The sequence below is a fragment of the Neophocaena asiaeorientalis genome, unplaced genomic scaffold (genome assembly GCF_003031525.2).
Source record: "Neophocaena asiaeorientalis asiaeorientalis breed wild unplaced genomic scaffold, Neophocaena_asiaeorientalis_V1.1 scaffold651, whole genome shotgun sequence".
In the NCBI taxonomy this organism is placed as follows: Eukaryota; Metazoa; Chordata; class Mammalia; order Artiodactyla; family Phocoenidae; genus Neophocaena; species Neophocaena asiaeorientalis.
This window is the reverse complement of record NW_020174141.1, coordinates 42,605-62,180: the sequence shown is the minus strand read 5'-3', so window position 1 is coordinate 62,180 and position 19,576 is coordinate 42,605. Positions and strand designations below refer to the sequence as shown.

The 19,576-nt window shown below is 37.8% G+C and overlaps 1 protein-coding gene across 1 annotated transcript in view; it reads right to left on the bottom strand.

The window, feature by feature from the left end:
- LOC112406236 (serine/threonine-protein kinase Nek10-like) overlaps nt 1–19,576 on the bottom strand; it is a gene marked incomplete at its 5' end in the record, with an annotated part of 59,973 nt that overhangs the window by 20,964 nt on the left and 19,433 nt on the right. Inside the window, one exon of the mRNA XM_024754960.1 lies at nt 10,273–10,383. Coding sequence (XP_024610728.1) covers nt 10,273–10,383 — 111 coding nt within the window. The remainder of the gene's footprint in view (nt 1–10,272; nt 10,384–19,576) is intronic.

Genomic DNA, 19,576 nt, shown 5'->3' with positions numbered 1-19,576 from the left:
CAACATACAAGACCTATGGGATAATATGAAGCATGCCAATCTACACATAATAGGGATCCCACAAGGAAAGGAAAGAAAAAAGGGGATAGAAAATATATTTGAAGAATCATGGCTGAAAACTTCCCAAACCTAAAGAAGGAAATGGACATCCAGGTATAGGAAGTGCAGAGGATCCCATACAAGATGAACCCAAACAGACCTACACCAAGACATATTATAACTAAAATGGCAAAAGTTAAATAGAGGATTTTAAAGGCACCAAGAGAAAAACAAAGAATTCATTACAGGGGAACCCCCATAAGGCTATCAGCTGATTTCTCTACAGATGTTGCAGGCTAGGAGTGGCAAGATATATTCAAAGTCTTGAAAAGGAAATATCTGCAACCTAGTATACTCTACCCAGCAAGATTATCATTTAGAATAAAAGGAGGGATAAAGAATTTCTCAGACAAGCAAAAACTTAGAGAATACAGTGATACTAAACCTATCCTAAAAGAAATATTGAAAATTCTTCTCTAAATACAAAAGAAGCCAGAATCAATAGGAAAGAGAAAAATCAAAATTGGAAAGTAAATCATTTAAATAAGCCAGTACACAGATTTTTTAAAACATCAAAAAATTTTTGTGTTAGCATATGGTATTTGTTCTTCTCTTTCTGACTTACTTCACTCTGTATGACAGATTCTAGGTCCATCCACCTCACTACAAATAACTCAATTTCATTTCTTTTTATGGCTGAGTAATATTCCATTGTATATATGTGCCACATCTTCTTTATCCATTCATCTGTCGATGGACACTTAGGTTGCTTCCATGTCCTGGCTATTGTAAATAGAGCTGCAATGAACATTTTGGTACAAGACTCTTTTTGTTAACACATATATATGGAATCTAAAAAAAAAAAGGTCATGAAGAACCTAGGGACAAGATGGGAATAAAGATGCAGACCTACTAGAGAATGGACTTGAGGATATGGGGAGGGGGAAGGGTAAGCTGGGAAAAAGTGAGAGAGGGGCATGGACATATATATACTACCAAATGTAAAATAGATAGCTAGTGGAAAGCAGCCACATAACACAGGGCGATCAGCTCGGTGCTTTGTGACCACCTAGAGGGGTGGGAGAGGGAGGGTGGGAGGGAGTGAGACGCAAGAGGGAAGAGATATGGGGACATATGTATATGTATAACTGATTCACTTTGTTATAAAGCAGAAACTAACACACCATTGTAAAGCAATTATACTCCAATAAAGATGTTAAAAATTTTTTTTGTGTGTGAAAGCGATGATAACTACAATGAACAGCAAAAGGATAAACATGAAGGTGTAAAAGAGGATATCAAAATCATAAAATGTGGAGGGGGAGAATAAGAAAAAATGTACATTTTTTAAAAGAATGTGTTTGAGTCTTTACCAGTCTAAAGCAAGTAGATATAGGAATGGGTTAGCATACTTGAAAAACAGGGTGACCACAAATGAAAAACACCATAGATTCACCAAAAACCAGTAAGAAAGGAACTCAAGCAACTACAAAAGAAAATCATCAAACTACAAAAAAAAAGAAAGAAAAGGAACAAAGAAGAAATACAAAATCACCTGGAAAACAAGGTGTAAAATGGCAATAAATGCATATCTATCAATAATTACCTTAAATGTCAATTGTCTAAATGCTGCAATCAAAAGACATAGAGTGGCAGATTTGATTAAAAAAACACAAGAGCCTATAATATGCTGCCTACAAGAGACCCACTTTAGGGCAAAGGACACACATAGATTGAAAATGAGGGGATGGTAAAAGATATTTCATGCAAATGGAAATGACAAGAAAGTGGGGGTAGCAATACTCATATCAGACAAAATAGACTTTAAAGCAAAGGCCAAAAAGAAAGATAAAGAAACATTCTCTAGGATTGACCACATACTAGGTCACAAAACAAGACTCAACAAATTTAAGAGGACAGAAATTACTTCAAGCATCTTTTCTGACCACAATGGCATGGAACTAGAAATCAAGCACAAAAAGAGAAATGAGAAAAAATGATTACATGTAGAATAAACAAGATGCTACTAAAAAACCAAAGGGTCAATGATCAAATCAAAGAGGAAATTTAAAAACACCTTGAGACAAATGACAATGAAAACACAACCATACAAAATCTATGGGATACAGTAAAAGCAGTCCTTAGAGGGAAGTTCATTGCCATATAGGCCTTCCTCAAAAAACAAGAAAAATCTCAAATAAACAACCTAACCTACTACCTAAAAGAATTAGAAAAAGAAGAACAAACAAAACCTAAAGCTAGCAGAAGGAACGAAATAATGATCAGAGAGGGAATAAATAGAGACTTAAAAAAAGTAGAAAAAAATCAGTAAAACAGCTGATTATTTGAAAGGGTAAACAAAATCAACAAACCTCTGGCCAGTCCCACCAAGAAGAAAAGAGAGAGGACCAAAATAAAGTAAGAAATGAAAGTGAGAAATAACAACCGATACTACAGAAATAGAAAAAAACATAAGAGAATACTATGAACAACTATATGCCAACAAATTGGACAACCTAGAAGAAATGGACAAGTTTCTAGAAACATACAGCCCACCAAAACTGAATGAAAAAGAAATAGATAATGAGACCAATCACTAGAGGTGAAATAGAAAATGTAAAAAACACACCAACTCCCTGCAAACAAAAGTTCAGGCTTCACTGAGGAATTCTACTGAACATACAAAGAAGTTATACTGATCCTTTTCAAACTCTTCCAAAAGACTGAAGAGGAGGGAACACTCCCAAAGTCATTCTTTGAAGCCACCATCACCCTGATACCAAAACCAGATAAAGAAACTACTGAAAAAGAAAATTACAGGCCAATATCTTTGAAGAATATAGATGCAAAAATTCTTAACAAAATATTGGCAAACTGAATCCAACAACACATAAAAAAGTTCATACACCATGACTAAGTGGGTTTCATCCCAGGGTCATAAGGATGGCTCAACACATGCAAATCAATCAGTGTGATCATCAAAAGAAAAAACAAAAACCACATGGTCATCTCAATAGATGCAGAGAAAGCATTTGATAAAACTCAACATTCATTCATGATGTTGAATGATGTTGAAAACTCTCACCAAAGTGGGTATAGAGTGACCATATCTCAACATCATAATAGCTATTTATGACAAATCCACAGCGAATATAATACTCTGATGAAAAGCTGAAAGCCTTCCTGTTAAAATCTGGAACAAGACAAGGATGCTCTCTCATCATTTCTCTTCAACACAGTATTGGAAGTTCGAGTCACAGCAGTCAGACAAGAAAAAGAAATAAAAGGTATCCAGATTGGAAGGGGAGAGGTAAAATTGTCATTATATTCAGATGATATGATGCTGTTTATATAAAACCCTAAAGACTCCACACAAAAACTACTAGAACTGGTAAATGAATTCAGCAAGGTAGCAGGATACAAGATTAACATACAGAAATCTGTTGCATTTCTTTACACTAACAATGAAATATCAGAAAGGGAAAGTAAAAAAAAAATCCCTTTCAAAATCTCAACAAAAAAAAAAACTAGGAATAAACCTGACCAAGGAGGTGAAAGGCTTGTACACTGAGAACTATAAAACATTAATAAAGGAAACTGAAAGTGATTCAAAGAAATGGAAAAATATCCCATGCTCTTGGATTGGAAGAATTAATATCGTTAAAATGGCCATACCCAAAACAATCTACAGATTTAATGCAATCCCTATCGAATTACCCATGACATTTTTCACAGAACTAGAACAAATAATCCTAAAATTTATATGGAATCATAAAAGACCCAGAATTGCCAAAGCAATCCCAAGGAAAAAGAACAAAGTAGGAGACATAACCCTCCCACACTTCAGACAATACTACAAGCCTACAGCAATCAAAACAGCACAGTACTGGCACAAAAACAGACATATAGATCAATGGAACAGAATATAGAGCCCAGAAATAAACCCACATACCTACAGTCAATTAATCTTCAACAAAGGAGGTAAGAATATAAAATGGGAAAAAGACAGTCTTAGGCAAGTGGTGTTGGGAAACCTGGACAGCCACATGTAAATCAATGAAGTTAGAACACACCCTCACACCATACACAAAAACAAACTCAAAATGGTTTAAAGACTTAAATATAAGACATGACACCATAAAACTCCTAGAAGAGAACATAGGCAAAACATTCTCTGACATAAATCATACCAACGTTTTCCTAGGTTAGTCTCTTAAGACGATAGAAATAAAAGTAAAAATAAACAAATAGGGCCTAATTAAACATATAATCTTTTGCACAGTAAAGGGAACCATAAACAACATATGGACTGACAACCTATGGACTGGGAGAAAATATTTGCAAACAATGCTACCGACAAGGGATTAATTTCCAAAATATACAAATAGCTCATACAACTCAGTAACAAAAAAACCCAATCAAAAAATTTCAGAAGACCTAAATTGACATTTCTCCAAAGAAGACATACAGATGGCCATGAGGCATATGAAAAGATGCTCAACACCACGACTTATTAGAGAAATGCAAATCAAAACTACAATGAGGTACCACCTCACATGGGTCAGAATGGCCATCATCAAAAAATCTACAAACAATAAATGCTGGAGAGGGTGTGGAGAAAGGGGAGCCCTCCTACACTGTTGGTGGGAATGTAAATTGGTGCAGCCACTATGGAAAACAGTATGGAGGTTCCTCAAAAAACTAAAAATAGAGTTGCCATATGATCCAGCAACCCCTCCCCTGGGCATACATCCAGAGAAAACTATAATTTGAAAAGATACATGTACCCCAATATTCATAGCAGCACTATTTACAATAGCCAAGACATGGAAGCAACCTAAGTGTCCATCAACAGATGAATGGATAAAGAACACGTGGTGTATATATACAATGGAATACTATTCAGCTATAAAATAAGAATGAAATAATGCCATTTGAAGCAACATGGATGGACCTAGAGATTTTCATTTAAGTGAACTAAGTCAGAAAGACAAATCCATATGATATCACTTATATGTGGAATCAAAAATATGACATAAACAGATTCACACACACAGAGAACAGATTTGTGGTTGCCAAGGAGGAGGGGGGAGGGGAGGGATGGATTGGGAGTCTGGAATTAGCAGATGCAAACTATTATGTATAGAATGGGGGAACAACAATATCCTACTCTAGAGGACAGAGGACTGTATTCAGTATCCTATCATAAACCATAATGGAAAAGAATATGAGAAAAAAAATATATTCTTTATACATATATATGTATAAATGAATCACTTTGCCGGACACCAGAAACTAACAAAACATTGTAAATCAACTATACTTCAATAAAAAATAAATTTTTAAAAAAGGGCTCTTCTGCTCTGAATAAACATCTACAGTTCTAAGGAGCAAATAATTGTATGCACTTTTGAACTAAACAAGTCAAGTAAATATTACAGAGAAAATATTATATCACTATATACTACCTCTCTCCCCAAAAAACCACTAATTTTGAGCAAATATTGAACAATTTTATCACTTTGTCAATTGAGTATATAGTACTTTTAAGGCAAAAACTAAATAGAGAAAATAAAATTTGTAGGAGAAACTACAAATTTAATCCTCATTAAATTCCCCAAATTGTATCTTCTTTTCCATATCATAAAATAAGGCTATTTTTGCTGTAGAACAACTACATAAATGATTTGGAACCTAATCAACTGAGATAGAACTCTGAAGGAAATTAAGCCAAAATAAATGAAATTAGGTGTCAGAAATAAGAAATGTTTCAACATGTTTTATCACACTTCACTCATCAGTCCTCTGATCTTTTTTTTCTTTAGATTGTTCTTGTCCACTTTGACTGAATTACGTAACATGTTAAGACATAAAATATTGCCTTATTTTTCATTTTTTCTAACCTACAGCTCCTTTCTATTAGTTTTTATTAGACTTTATAGGTCACTTTGTTAACAGAAATATTTACACTCACTATTTTCTTATGCTTAAATCTTAGAGGCTGATCAGATGCAGATTCAAGTGTTTAGCATGTACATTTCACAGATGTGCTGTGCACATCCATCAGGAGGCATGTACTGTCCGCTTGTTCCTCTTTGTGTGATGTCAGCAGCCAGTAGTGATCATGTCAGATCCATTATTTCATTCAGGGGCTGCAAAATGACAATATTTTTTATTCCTTCAGTACTTATTAGCTGAAGTACTTCTTTAATGAGAAACTTCCCCCTCATCAATTTAGTTACCCTAAGATAGAATTCATAAGAGAAAGGCAGAATAAATGTTTGATTCTTTCCTTTTGTAAACAATTTTCAAAATAATGAAATCTTCCAAAGGGTAACCAATGAGAGATTTTTTTTTCTTTCTTTTTTTACTATTGTGAACTCTCGGATTTAAACATTAGTTAATGCTTTCAAGCAATTTTGGTTATTATTCTTATTGACGCTTTAATTATCCAATAGATAGTCTGTAAGAGCCTCTTTGTTGGCTCCTGAGTCCTTTTGACACATGCTCAGTAGTCCTTGACAGCATCCTTGCCATGTATTCTGTTATGTCAAGATATTCCAGCCTAGTCTCGTTCAGTTCCTGCTCAAGAGCTGTAATGGGCTATACTTCCAAAGCCATGGGTGCAAAGGGAGCACACTGCTGCTTGCTTCGTTTCTATATCATTTTAGTGAAATTTAGGAAATATGTGTCTTTTTAAAAGATAAGATCTATCATGAATTCGTACTGATTCATATTAATACTTCTAATTTGAGTTAGTATTTTCTACTTTGTTTCTGTTTCTCCTTTCTCCCATGCTGAAAACCCTAGTTCTCAAAGACACCTATACAATTGCAAAGATGCTTTGTTCACCCTGCAATTCTAGCCAATGTTGAGCAGCCTGGACTGAAGACACCTCAGGTGAGTCATAAATAAAGAGGCTTATTTCTTGGAAAAGGGCTCTTCCATGTTTTGACCCTTCTGTCCATCCTGCTGGGCCTCAGGCCACTCATAAGTAAGTTGCAATCATCCCATAATGACTCCTTCAAACTGCAGACATGGAGTCCCCAGATTTTAGGAGAAGCTTCAGAGGGGAGGGTGGAAATCACATGCACTTTATATGTTGTCACCACTTCTTCCACGGCCATAGTGTGGGGTGACTGTGTCATTCAAAGGCTAACGGGCTACTCCTCTATGATTGTACAGGGGATGAAAAAGCCATTTCTGAAAAAAATTGTCACTAACTAAAAATTACACCAGAAAGGGGGAAAAACAGGTCACAAAATTTTCTCATTTAGGTTTAGACTGGGGGCAGGAGGGCTTCTTTTTTTTCATGGAGAAATATATAAATATATTTATCAATATTTATATATCAATAAAGAATAGAACCAATATAGGATATGTTATATAGAATATGTCTATCAATCTAGAATTTATTCTATATTCAACAATTATTCATTAAGCATCTACCAGGCATGGTGTACAACTCTGGGGAATCAAAGATGAGCAAGATAAACTCACTACCCTTAAGTAAACAGACATGTGAACTAAATATCTTTTGAATAAAAAGCTATTTAAAACACAACAATATGAGTGAAAAAGTGATTGAAGCATAGAGGGGGAGATTAATTCTGCACAAGGAAAATTAAGAAAAGTGTTAATGGAGCAGCTGGTTAATATCCCAGGCTTCCAATTTCTTTAGCTCATAGGGGGCGAGGCCTGCCCCCAATTATAGGGTACACTTCATAAGCATATGAAACACCACAGGCTTATAATATCAGATGAGACCATAGCATTCTTCATAGGATAATTTAATCTGCGTCTTAACCCAGTTGAAAGGAGGATGAATCTATGGCCCCTTTGGTCCCCATATGCCCTAGACTAAGAACATAGATGAGATGCTCCTGTGAGAGATGCCACCACAGCAGAGGAAGCACACAAGGTTGGGAATGGGTGGCACAGCTAAACAAAAGGAGGAAAAGAAAGACACCAAGGAAGGAGGCCAAACTGAAAACCTAAGTCACAAAAGAGATGATGATTTGCGCTAAGGACAGGCACTGCTGGAAACACGGAGCAGGGACAGGTTGCAGCCCCCTTCATGTCTCAGTTTGCAGCAGGCTCCTTCCTCTCATAAAGCTAGGATTTCTGTTAAAATAAATGTGTGTACAAACTGGATTATTCTGAATATCATTTTAATAAGAATATAAAACTTATCAATATGTAACGTTTTCATGGGAGACTTGAGCTTCTGTCTTTAAAATCTATTTATTGGTATTCATGATGCAATATGTGAATATCCTACAATAAATATCTGAAGTCTCTTCCACTTGTGTTTTGATCTCTCCTAGCTTTGTTTCTCGGCCTTATTTGCCAAGACAACTCATAAAATCTCTAATCTCAGATGAGGTAGGGTTTATGTTTTGTTTACCTGCAGCTATGTGTTTTTTTTCCCATCTCCTGTTTGTGTATGTGCAGACACCACTGATGTAAGGCAAAAAAGCAAAAACATGCTGTTTGCATTTCTTATCAAAGAACCTATATGACCGTTAGCGTAACTGATGCTACCTTGGGCCCATACAGCTCCTCCTGTCCCCCCGCTGACCCTATCCAGGACTGTACCACACAATAAATCACTTCTCTGTCATTAGGAGCTTTGTAGTTAAGAGACATTGTTTAATAATCATTAGGACCAGGTGGCCTCCATGCTCTGTTAGTCCCTAAACAATGATGAAGACCTTGGCTGACGTATTCCCAGCGCCCATGAGACAGTTACCCATTCATAAAACTTGACTTAGGAAGGCACGTCCTATTTCCGAGCAGCCCCCCAACTCCTTGGTTAACTATAAAACTGTCCCAATGTCCCCTCTCAGAGGTGTGGAGTGCAGCTGTGAATGCTTCTGGGTCATTGTCCACCTGATCCAGATCCCACCCTGTAACTTATCCTGTAATAAACTGGTCCATTGATTACATGGAGCTGCCTGCCTCGATTTTCTGTCTCAAGATACCTTCTCAGTTCAGTGGGCACTTTTGGTTCCCTCTGTCTTCCAACATTGCCCAAATTATGAGTTAATTTATACTACAGATTGGATACAGTAAAAGAAAAAGAAACCTTAAAGAAAAAATTCATTGGCAGCATGCTTGTGCCAAAGTTTAAGTATATGCTGAAGCTTTTAAAAAATACACAAAATTGGAGTGGGATCAAGCATCTTTACACAACTGGGCCCAAGCTGTTTGGGCCTTGTGTCTTTCTGGGACAGGAGAATGGGAGCCTGTGACCACCTCAAAATGACTACTGACCAGGTCAAACGGATTTCCTATTACCAAGTTGTGTTAACCAGAAATAAACAATTTTCTTTCTTTCTGGTTGATTTAACCTCTTTGTGATTTAGTTTCCTTATGTAAGAATAGAACTATTTACCAGCACCCAAAGTCTAGGAGACCATAGAATGGTGAAGACGAAAAGAACCCTAGAAATTGTTCGTTCCACCCTCATAGGTGATAAAAATCATGGCCTCAGATGGTTGACTTTTTCAGAGTTGCAAAGCTCAATTTAGGGGCTCATTGAAGAATATTCTAACAAACGTTGGAATAGAATTCTCTAAAAAGGACATATATATTTATTTAAATTAAATATAGCTAAGAACATTTCTTCTTAGGAAAACATGCAATATACTGAAAGAACTTTCTACTAGTCTTCTTAGAACAAGGCTTCAGAAATAAATGTGAGAAAATTAGAGGTAAAAACATATCCTCAACTTAGTATCTCAAGCAGTGCTATGGTCTCAATGTTTGTGTCCCCCAAAATTTGTATATTGAAACTAACCTCCAAGGTGGGACCTTTGGGAGGTAATTAGGCCATAACGATAAAGCCCTTATATGTGTTCTTATAAAAAGTACCTTTATAAAAGAGGCCTGGAAGAGCTCCCTTGCCTCCTCTGCCATGTAAGGATACAGCAAGAAGTTGGCAGTCTGCAACCTGGAAGAGGGTCCTTACCAGACCCGACCATGCTGGTACCCCGATCTTGAACTGCCAGCTTCCAGAACCATAAGCAATAAATTCTTGCTGTTTATAAACTCCACACTTTATGGTATTTTTACTATAGCAGCCCAAATGGACTAAGACAAACATTGATAATATCCTTTGTAGAGGGCAGAGCTTTAAATAGAGGATACAAGCACAGGAGGTATAAAATTTAATTCTCATGATGTTTTTTTGTTAGTCAAAGAAGAATTCCTATATATAGAATACTATACCTTTTTAATTTCAGATTTCAAATTACAAGGGTTACTCTGCTGGCTGAAGAGGGATTTCTTGAATCTCTCTATAACCCTTCTTTTCAAATTGTGGTGCAAAGCTGGAGGAAGCTGCATAAAATGAGAAAATCATTATAAGCACATTGTTAACTATGTATAGCTGACTCCCAGGAAGCATTTGTGAAGGTAGCAATATTCACTCAACAGGGCTAAATAAGAATTTAAATTTTACTCCAAATAGCATGACTGAATGTTATAATTTTTCATTCTACAATCCAGAAGAAACACATTACTCTGTTCTCTTTCAAAAGGCTACTTCTAATTATGTTACTGTTCTTTCATTTTATTTATATTATTTTTTCATAGAATGACTAAATTATATATTAGTTGCATGTATAAGTTGAATTTTGTAAACAACAGACTTACAAGGAAAGATGCATTCTATGAATGCTTAAGTGCTTGTATCATGCTCAGAACCATGCTGAACACTCTCATCATGGTCCTTGTCCTGAAGGATCTGACACTTTGGACCAGGAAGCACACATCTGCATTAGTACAGAGTCAGAGGCCTGCTTCTGAATATACAGCTGGAGAGAGATCAGATTGGAGGGGCCAAACTTATCAAGAAGAGAGAGAAATGAATTTGTATACATTAGGGCTCAGCAGGATGAGTTAGATTTAATAAGTAAATAGTAGGAAGCCACAGGTTTGAGTGGAGAAGGTAAGGGAAAGTACCTCAAGACAGATTTTTGGTCTTGATAATTCCCTACTGTTACCCCCCAGAAGTTGCCACTCCCTACGTCAAACACCAAAGGGCAGTGTTGGCCCAGGACCTTCTAGTTGATGCCCAGCATGATTCTACCTGTCAAGGGGAAAGGTAGCAGCCCTTTCTGACATACCTCAGTGTCTGCTACAGCACCAATGCGTCCTTCAAAAGTGACTTACCCCGGTTGTGGCAGCCATCACTATAACATTAATTCAGATACTCTTAAAATCTTGCTCTTCATTTAACTTGATAAGCCTCTAGTTAACTTAGAATTGCTCTTACTACTCCTGATGGTTTGACTTAATCCTCACAAAAACTTTCTTGCATAAGTTAATATTCAGTCAACTTAAGATTCATATACAGGGCAGTATTAGAAAGCTATTGTATCTTATCAGAATAATTATCACAAGCGACAGCACCCTATCTTTAAAGTTTTCAAGGAAGAATTAAAAATTTTGCACAGAATGATGACTCACACATAATTTAAAACTGCAGATGATATTTATATATAATTATATATATAAGAATTATAATACTAAGAATAAAATTACTAATACCTATGACTTGTATGTGCCAGGCACTATGGTTACTCTTTCATGTGCATTAGCTCACTTTTTTCTCGACAATGAACTTATAAAGCGGGTACTATCCTATAAGTGAGGAAATCAGACCTTATATAACACCCAAGATACTTTCTGAGGTAGTGAGTCTACCAGCACAACTATTGTTCGAGAGCAAATACCATCACCACTAGCATTACACTAGTATAGCACTTTATAAACATTTCACATACTTTATTTCCTTTATCACAATAGTCCCATAAGCTACCTGAACTTTACTGATGAAGAAACTGATTCTAGAGAAGGTAATGATTCCTTCAATGTCACAAGTCCAAACGGGTGGTTTTTGTTTGTTTTTATCATACCAAATAAAATAACAGCAGAAAAAAAGAGAAATCTTATACATTTATATTGTAGGTTTTCTCAAACATAATATATGGATTCTTTCTAAAGAACTAGTATCTCCAAAAATAGATTGGCAGACCATCAGTAGCCCACAGGGCCCCCTTTGATAGTGACTCAATATATTTTCTATTGAAAAAAGTTATTTTGACATATTACTATTTAAGAGGAGATTGGTATATGCAGATTTTTAAAGCATTTATTTAACATAACAATCAAATCTTAACTATAGAGTTAAATCCAAACCTTACGTTGCCTGCACAGGTTCTACCTAAGCAATAACACATAAAGACTCCTACTAAAAGATAATGTATGTACTTTAGTCACCTTGTATGCTCAAAGATCGATTTTGGTTTCCAGCAATGGAAATGAACCATTGATTTCATTCTCAGCTTAGGGTCTGAAGATTCCCATCTTATTTATTTATTTATTTTAATATCTTTATTGGAGTATAATTGCTTTACAATAGTGTGTTAGTTTCTGCTTTATAACAAAGTGAATCAGTTATACATATACACATGTTCTCATATATCTTCCCTCCTGCCTCTCCCTCCCTCCCACCTTCCCTATCCCACCCCTCTAGGTGGTCACAAACCACCTAGCTGATCTCCTTGTGCTACGGGGCTGCTTCTCACTAGCTATCCACTTTACACTTTGTAGTGTATATATGTCCATGCCACTCTCTCACCTCATCACAGCCTCCCCCTCCCCCTCCCCATATCCTAAGGTCCATGCTTTAGTAGGTCTGTGTCTTTATTCCCGTCTTACCCCTAGGTTCTTCATGACCTCCTTTTCTTTTTCTTAGATTCCATATATATGTGTTAGCATATGATATTTGTTTTCCTCTTTCTGAAATACTTCACTCTGTAAGACAGACTCTAGGTCCATCCAACTCACCACAAATAACTCAATTTTGTTACTTTATATGGCCTTGTCTTTTCTCCACTGTATATTCTCCCCTCCTTTATCAAAGATAAGGTGACCACATGTGTGTGGGTTTATCTCTGGGCTTTCTATCCTGTTCCATTGATCTATATTTCTGTTCTTGTGCCAGTACCATACTGTCTTGATTACTGTAGCTTTGTAGTATAGTCTGAAGTCAGGGAGTCTGATTCCTCCAGCTCCGTTTTTCATTCTCAAGATTGCTTTGGCTATTTGGGGTCTTTTGTGTTTCCATACAAATTGTGAAAAAAATTTTTTTTTTTGCAGTACATGGGCCTCTCACTGTTGTGGCCTCTCGCATTGTGGAGCACACGCTCTGAATGCACAGGCCCAGCAGCCATGGCTCACAGGCCCAGTCACTCTGCGGCATGTGGGATTCTCCCAGACCGGGGCATGAACCCGTGTCTCCTGCATCGGCAGGTGGACTCTCAACCACTGCACCACCAGGGAAGGCCAAATTTTGAAATCTTTTCTTCTAGTTCTGTGAAAAATGCCAGTGGTAGTTTGATAGGGATTGCATTGAATCTGTAGATTGCTTTGGGTAGTAGAGTCATCTTCACAATGTTGATTCTTCCAATCCAAGAACATGGTATATCTCTCCATCTATTTGTATCATCTTTAATTTCTTTCGACAGTGTCTTATAATTTTCTGCATACAGGTCTTTTGTCTCCTTAGGTAGGTTTATTCCTAGATATTTTATTCTTTTTGTTGCAATGGTAAATGGCAGTGTTTTCTTAATTTTACTTTCAGATTTTTCATCATTAGTGTATACGAATGTGAGAGATTTCTGTGCATTAATTTTGTATCTGGCTACTTTACCAAATTCATTGTTTAGCTCTAGTAGTTTTCTAGTAACATCTTTAGGATTCTCTATGTATAGTATCATGGCATCTGCAAACAGTGACAGTTTTCCTTCTTCTTTTCCAATTTGGATTCCTTTTATTTCTTTTTCTTCTCTGATTGATGTGACTAGAACTTCCAAAACTATGTTGAATAAAAGTGGTGAGAGTGGGCAACTTTGTCTTGTTCCTGATCTTAGTGGAAATGCTTTCAGTTTTTCACCATTGAGGATGATGTTGGCTGTGAGTTTGTTATATATGGCCTTTATTATGTAGAGGAAAGCTCCCTCTGTGCCGACTTTCTGCAGGGTTTTTTTTTTATCATAAATGGGTGTTGAATTTTGTCAAAAGCTTTCTCTGCATCTATTGAGAGGATCTTATGGTTTTTCTCCTTGATTTGTTAATATGGTGTATCACATTGATTGATTTGCGTATATTGAAGAATCCTTCCATTCCTGGCATAAACCCCACTTGATCTTGGTGTATGATCCTTTTAATGTGCTGTTGGATGCTGTTTGCTAGTGTTTTGTTGAGGAATTTTGCAACTAGGTTCATCAGTGATATTGGCCTGTAGTTTTCTTTCTTTGTGACTTCTTTTCTGGTGTTAGTTTCAGGGTGATGGTGGCCTTGTAGAATGTGTTTGGGAGTGTTCCTCCCTCTGCTATATTTTGGAATAGTTTGAGAAGGATAGGTGTTACCTCTTCTCTAAATGTTTGATAGAATTCGCCTGTGAAGCCATCTGGTCCTGGGCTTTTGTTTGTTGGAAGGTTTTTAATCACAGTTTCAATTTCAGTGCTTGTGATTGGTCTGTTCATAGTTTCTATTTCTTCCTGGTTCAGTCTCGGCAGGTTGTGTATTTCGAAGAATTTGTTCATTTCATTGGCATAAGGTTTCTTGTAGTAATCTTGCATCATCTTTTGTATTTCTGCAGTGTCAGTTCTTACTTCTCCATTTTCATTTCATATTCTATTGATTCGAGTCTTCTCCCTATCAAGGCTACATTTTTAACCCAATATATGATCTATCCTGGAGAATGTTCCATGAGCACCTTTGAAAAATGTTTATTCTGTTGTTTTTGCATGGAATGTCCTGTAAATATCAATTAAGTCCATCTTGTTTAATGTATCATTTAAAGCTTGTGTTTCCTTATTTATTTTCATTTTGGATGATCTGTCCATTGGTGAAAGTGGGGTGTTAAAGTCCCCTACTATGATAATGTTACTGTCGATTTCCCCTTTTATAGCTATTAGTATTTGCCTTATGTATTGAGGTGCTCCTATGTTGGATGCATAAATATTTACAATTGTTATATCTTCTTCTTGGATAGATCCCTTCATCATTATGTAGTGTCCTTCTTTTTCTCTTGTAATAGTCTTTATTTTAAAGTCTATTTTGTCTGACATGAGAATTGCCACTCCAGCTTTCTTCTGATTTCTGTATTCATGGAACATCTTTTTCCATCCCCTCACTTTCAGTTTGTATGTGTACTTAGGTCTGAAGTAGGTCTCTTGTAGATAGCATATATACGGGTCTTCTTTTTGTATGCATTCAGCCAGTCTGTGTCTTTTGGTGGGAGCATTTAATCCATTTACATTTAAGGTAATTATCAATATGTATGTTCCTATTCCCATTTTCTTCATTGTTTTGGGTTTGTTATTGTAGGTCTTTTCCTTCTCTTGTTTTCTTGCTTAGAGAAGTTCCTTTAGCATTTGTTGTAAAGCTGGTTTGGTGGTGCTGAACTCTCTCAGCTTTTGCTTGTCTGTAAAGGTTTTAATTTCTCCATCAAATCTGAATGAGAGGGGCTTCCCTGGTGGCACAGTGGTTGAGCGTCTGCCTGCCAATGCAGGGGATACAGGTTTGTGCCATGGTCCGGGAAGGTCCCACACTCTGTGGAGCAGCTGGGCCCGTGAGCCATGGCCACTGAGCATGCGCGTTTGGAGTCTGTGCTCCACAACGGGAGAGGCCACAACAGTGCAAGGCCCGTGTACTGAAAAAAAAAAGAAAAATCTGAATGAGATCTTTGCTGGTTAGAGTAATCTTTGTTGTAGGTTTTTCTCCTTCATCACTTTAAATATGTCCTGCCACTCCCTTCTGGCTCGCAGAGTTTCTGCTGAAAGATCAGCTGTTAACCTTATGGGGATTCCCTTGTGTGTTATTTGTTGTTTTTCCCTTGCTGCTTTTAATATGCTTTCTTTGTATTTAATTTTTGATAGTTTGATTAATATGTGTCTTGGCATGTTTCTCCTTGGATTTATCCTGTATGGGACTCTCTGTGCTTCCTGTACTTGATTAACTATTTCCTTTCCCATATTAGGGAAGTTTCCAACTATAATCTCTTCAAATATTTTCTCAGTCCCTTTCTTTTTCCCTTCTTCTTCTGGGACCCCTATAATTCGAATGTTGGTGCATTTGATGTTGTCCCAGAGGTCTCTGAGACTGTCCTCAGTTCTTTTTTCTTTACTCTGCTCTACAGTAGTTATTTCCACTATTTTATCTTCCTGGTCACTTATCCTCTCTTCTGCCTCAGTTATTCTGCTATTAATCCCATCTAGATTATTTTAAATTTCATTTATTGTGTTGTTGATCATTGCTTGTTTCCTCTTTAGCTCTTCTAGGTCCTTGTTAAATGTTCCTTGCATTGTCTCTATTCTATTTCCAAGATTTTGGATCATCTTTACTGTCATTATTCTGAATTCTTTTTCAGGTAGACTGCCTGTTTTCTCTTCATTTGTTAGGTCTCATTGGTTTTTACCTTGCTCCTTCATCTTCTGTGTGTTTTTCTGTCTTCTCATTTTGCTTATGTTACTGTGTTTGGGTTCTCCTTTTTGCAGGCTGCTGGTTCGTAGTTTCCATTGCTTTTGGTGTCTGTCCCCAGTGGCTAAGGTTGTTTCAGTGGGTTGTGTAGGCCTCCTGGTTGAGGGGACTAGTGCCTGTGCTCTGGTGGATGAGGCTGGATCTTGTCTCTCTGGTGGGCAGGTCCACGTCTGGTGGTGCGTTTTGGCATGTCTGTTGCCTTATTATGATTTTAGGCAGCCTCTCTGCTAATGGTTGGGGTTTTGTTCCTGTCTTGCTAGTTGTTTGGCATAGGGTGTGCAGCACTGTAGCTTGCTGGTCGTTGAGTGAAGCTGGGTCTTGGTGTTGAGATGGAGATACCTGGGAGATTTTCGCCATTTGATATTACTTGGAGCAGGGACGTCTCTTGTGAACCAGTGTCCTGAAGTTGGCTCTCCCACCTCAGAGGCACAGCCCTGATGTCTTGCTGGAGCACCAAGAGCCTGTCCACATGGCTCAGAATAAAAGGGAGGAAAATTAGAAGGAAAGAAAGAAAGAGGATAAAATAAAATAAAGTAAGATAAAATAAAATAGTTACAGAAATAAAAATAATTATTAAGAAAACAAATATTTTTAAGTGAAAAAAAAAGAAAAAAACCCCAGACAGTCAGAACTGTAGGACAAATGGTGAAAGCAAAGCTATACAGACAAAATCTCACACAGTAGCATAAACATACACACTCACAAAAAGTGGAAAGGGGGAGAAAATAATATATCTTGCTCCCAAAGTCAACCTCCTCAATTTGTGATGATTCGTTGTCTATTCAGGTATTCCACAGATTCAGGGTACTTCAAGTTGACTGTGGAGCTTTAATCTGCTGCTTCTGAGGCTGCTGGGCGAAATTTCCCTTTCTCTTCTTTGTTCACAGAGCTCCCATGTTTCAGCTTTGGATTTGGCCCTGCCTCTGCGTGTAGGCCACCTGAGGACATCTGTTCTTCGCTCAGACAGGACGGGGTTAAAGGAGCCTCTGATTCGGTGGTTCTGACTCACTCAGGCTGGCGGGAGGGTGGGGTACAGATATAGGGTGAGCCTGTGGTGGCAGAGCCCAGCATGACCTTGCACCAGCCTGAGGTGTGCGCTCTGCGTTCTCCCGGGAAACTTGTCCCTGGATCACGGGACCCTGGCAGTGGCGGGCTGCACAGGCTCCCCAGAGAGGAGGTGCAGATAGTGAACTGTGCTCGCACACAGACTTCTTGGTGGTGGCAGCAGTAGCCTGTGTCTCATGCCTGTTCCTGGGATCTGCGGTGATAGCCGCGGCTTGCGCCTGTCTCTGGAGCTCCTTTAAGCAGCACTCTTAATCCCCTCTCCTGGCGCACCAGGAAACAAAGAGGCAAGAAAATGTCTCTTGTCTCTTCGGCAGCTCCAGACTTCTCCCAGACTCCCTCCAGGCTAGCCGTGGTGCACTAACCCCTTCAGGCTGTGTTCCCGCTGCCAGTACTCTCCTGGCATCAGATCAAAGTCTGAGCCTCAGCTCCCAGCTCCGCCCGTCCCCGTGGGTGAACAGAGAAGCCTCTTGGGCTGGTGAGTGCTGGTCGGCACCGATTCTCTGTGTGGGAATCTCCCTGCTTTGCCCTCCTCACCACTGTTGCTGCACTCTCCTCCATGGCTCTGAAGCTTCCCCCCTCCACCACCCGCAGTCTCTGTCCACGAAGGGGCTTTTAGTGTGTGGAAACCTTTCCTCCTTCACAGCTCCCTCCCACTGGTGCAGGTCCAGTCCCTATTCTTTTGTCTCCTTTTTTCTTTTTTCTTTGCCCTACCCAGATATGTGGGGGAATTTCTTGCCTTTTGGGAGGTCTGAGGTCTTCTGCCAGCAATCAGTGGGGGTTCTATAGGAGCAGGTCCACGTGTAGATGTATTTCTGATGTATCTGTTGGGAGGAAGGTGATCTCTGTGTCTTACTCTTCAACCATCTTCTCCAGCAGACCCCATCTTATTTTTGATGAAAACAGATGTCAACTCACTGAAGGCAGAGTTAGGATGCTAACATCCTGTCTTTTAAAATAGTTGCTTTTAGATATTTTCCACATATCTGTCTCCATGGAAACTGGATAAGGCCACCACCAGCCAGAAGTAAGCAGTTTCCCATTTAAAGTCACTTGTTGGTTGTCAGAAGGTATCTGGCTCTGCAATTCAGGGTGCTACCACAGCTTAAGTCTGCAGGAATTTAGTAAATAAATATGTGAACAAGAAGGGTATTTTGTTTGTCCGTTCAGTTTTACTTTCAGAAGTTTCCTTTGCAATTATGGAACAGAAAAAATTGACCTTGTTCTTTAAGCTTTGGTAAATATGTGAGTGTAATGGTTAGACTTGTATTTATCTCCTTTATTTGAAAGGCAGTGACTTTGGTTAGCACTGTAATTTAAGGTTCCCCAAAGAGGAATCATTCCTTACTATGAGCAATGTCATAAACTTTAAAGTATTCTGGAAATACATTTTTACAACCACCGTGGTTATATCTTAACTTGTAGCAAGGAATTCCATCTTGCCAAAAATATGAAATCATTTGTTATGCTGGCAGTGTAAGAACATAATAATAAGGTGTTTATAATAGTTTCATTCTTGCTTTATCATACTTTAAACTCCAATAAAGAAACAAAATACATCCATTTCAAAAGTTTTTTAATATAAAAATTAGCAGGACAGGCATATGGAAATTATATTTAAATTTCAAAGGATATTTTCTTTCAATTTAGTAGTGAATCATTAAGGTAACCAACAAGCTATTTGAAGTTATTTCCATAGCACTGAAGTTAAGAATTCTTCTCCATGTATCTATATCAGTATTTAAATGGAAATGTATTTTTGAATATCTTTACTCGATAGAGATATGGAAGATTATATTTTGACTTATTAACCAATTTTCTCCCCCATCCTATGTTCTTATGCCCCTTCACCCACTTTCATTTAATCAGGTAGACAGTTATGTAGGATTGCCTAAAGGAAAGGTTGACAGAAGAAAAT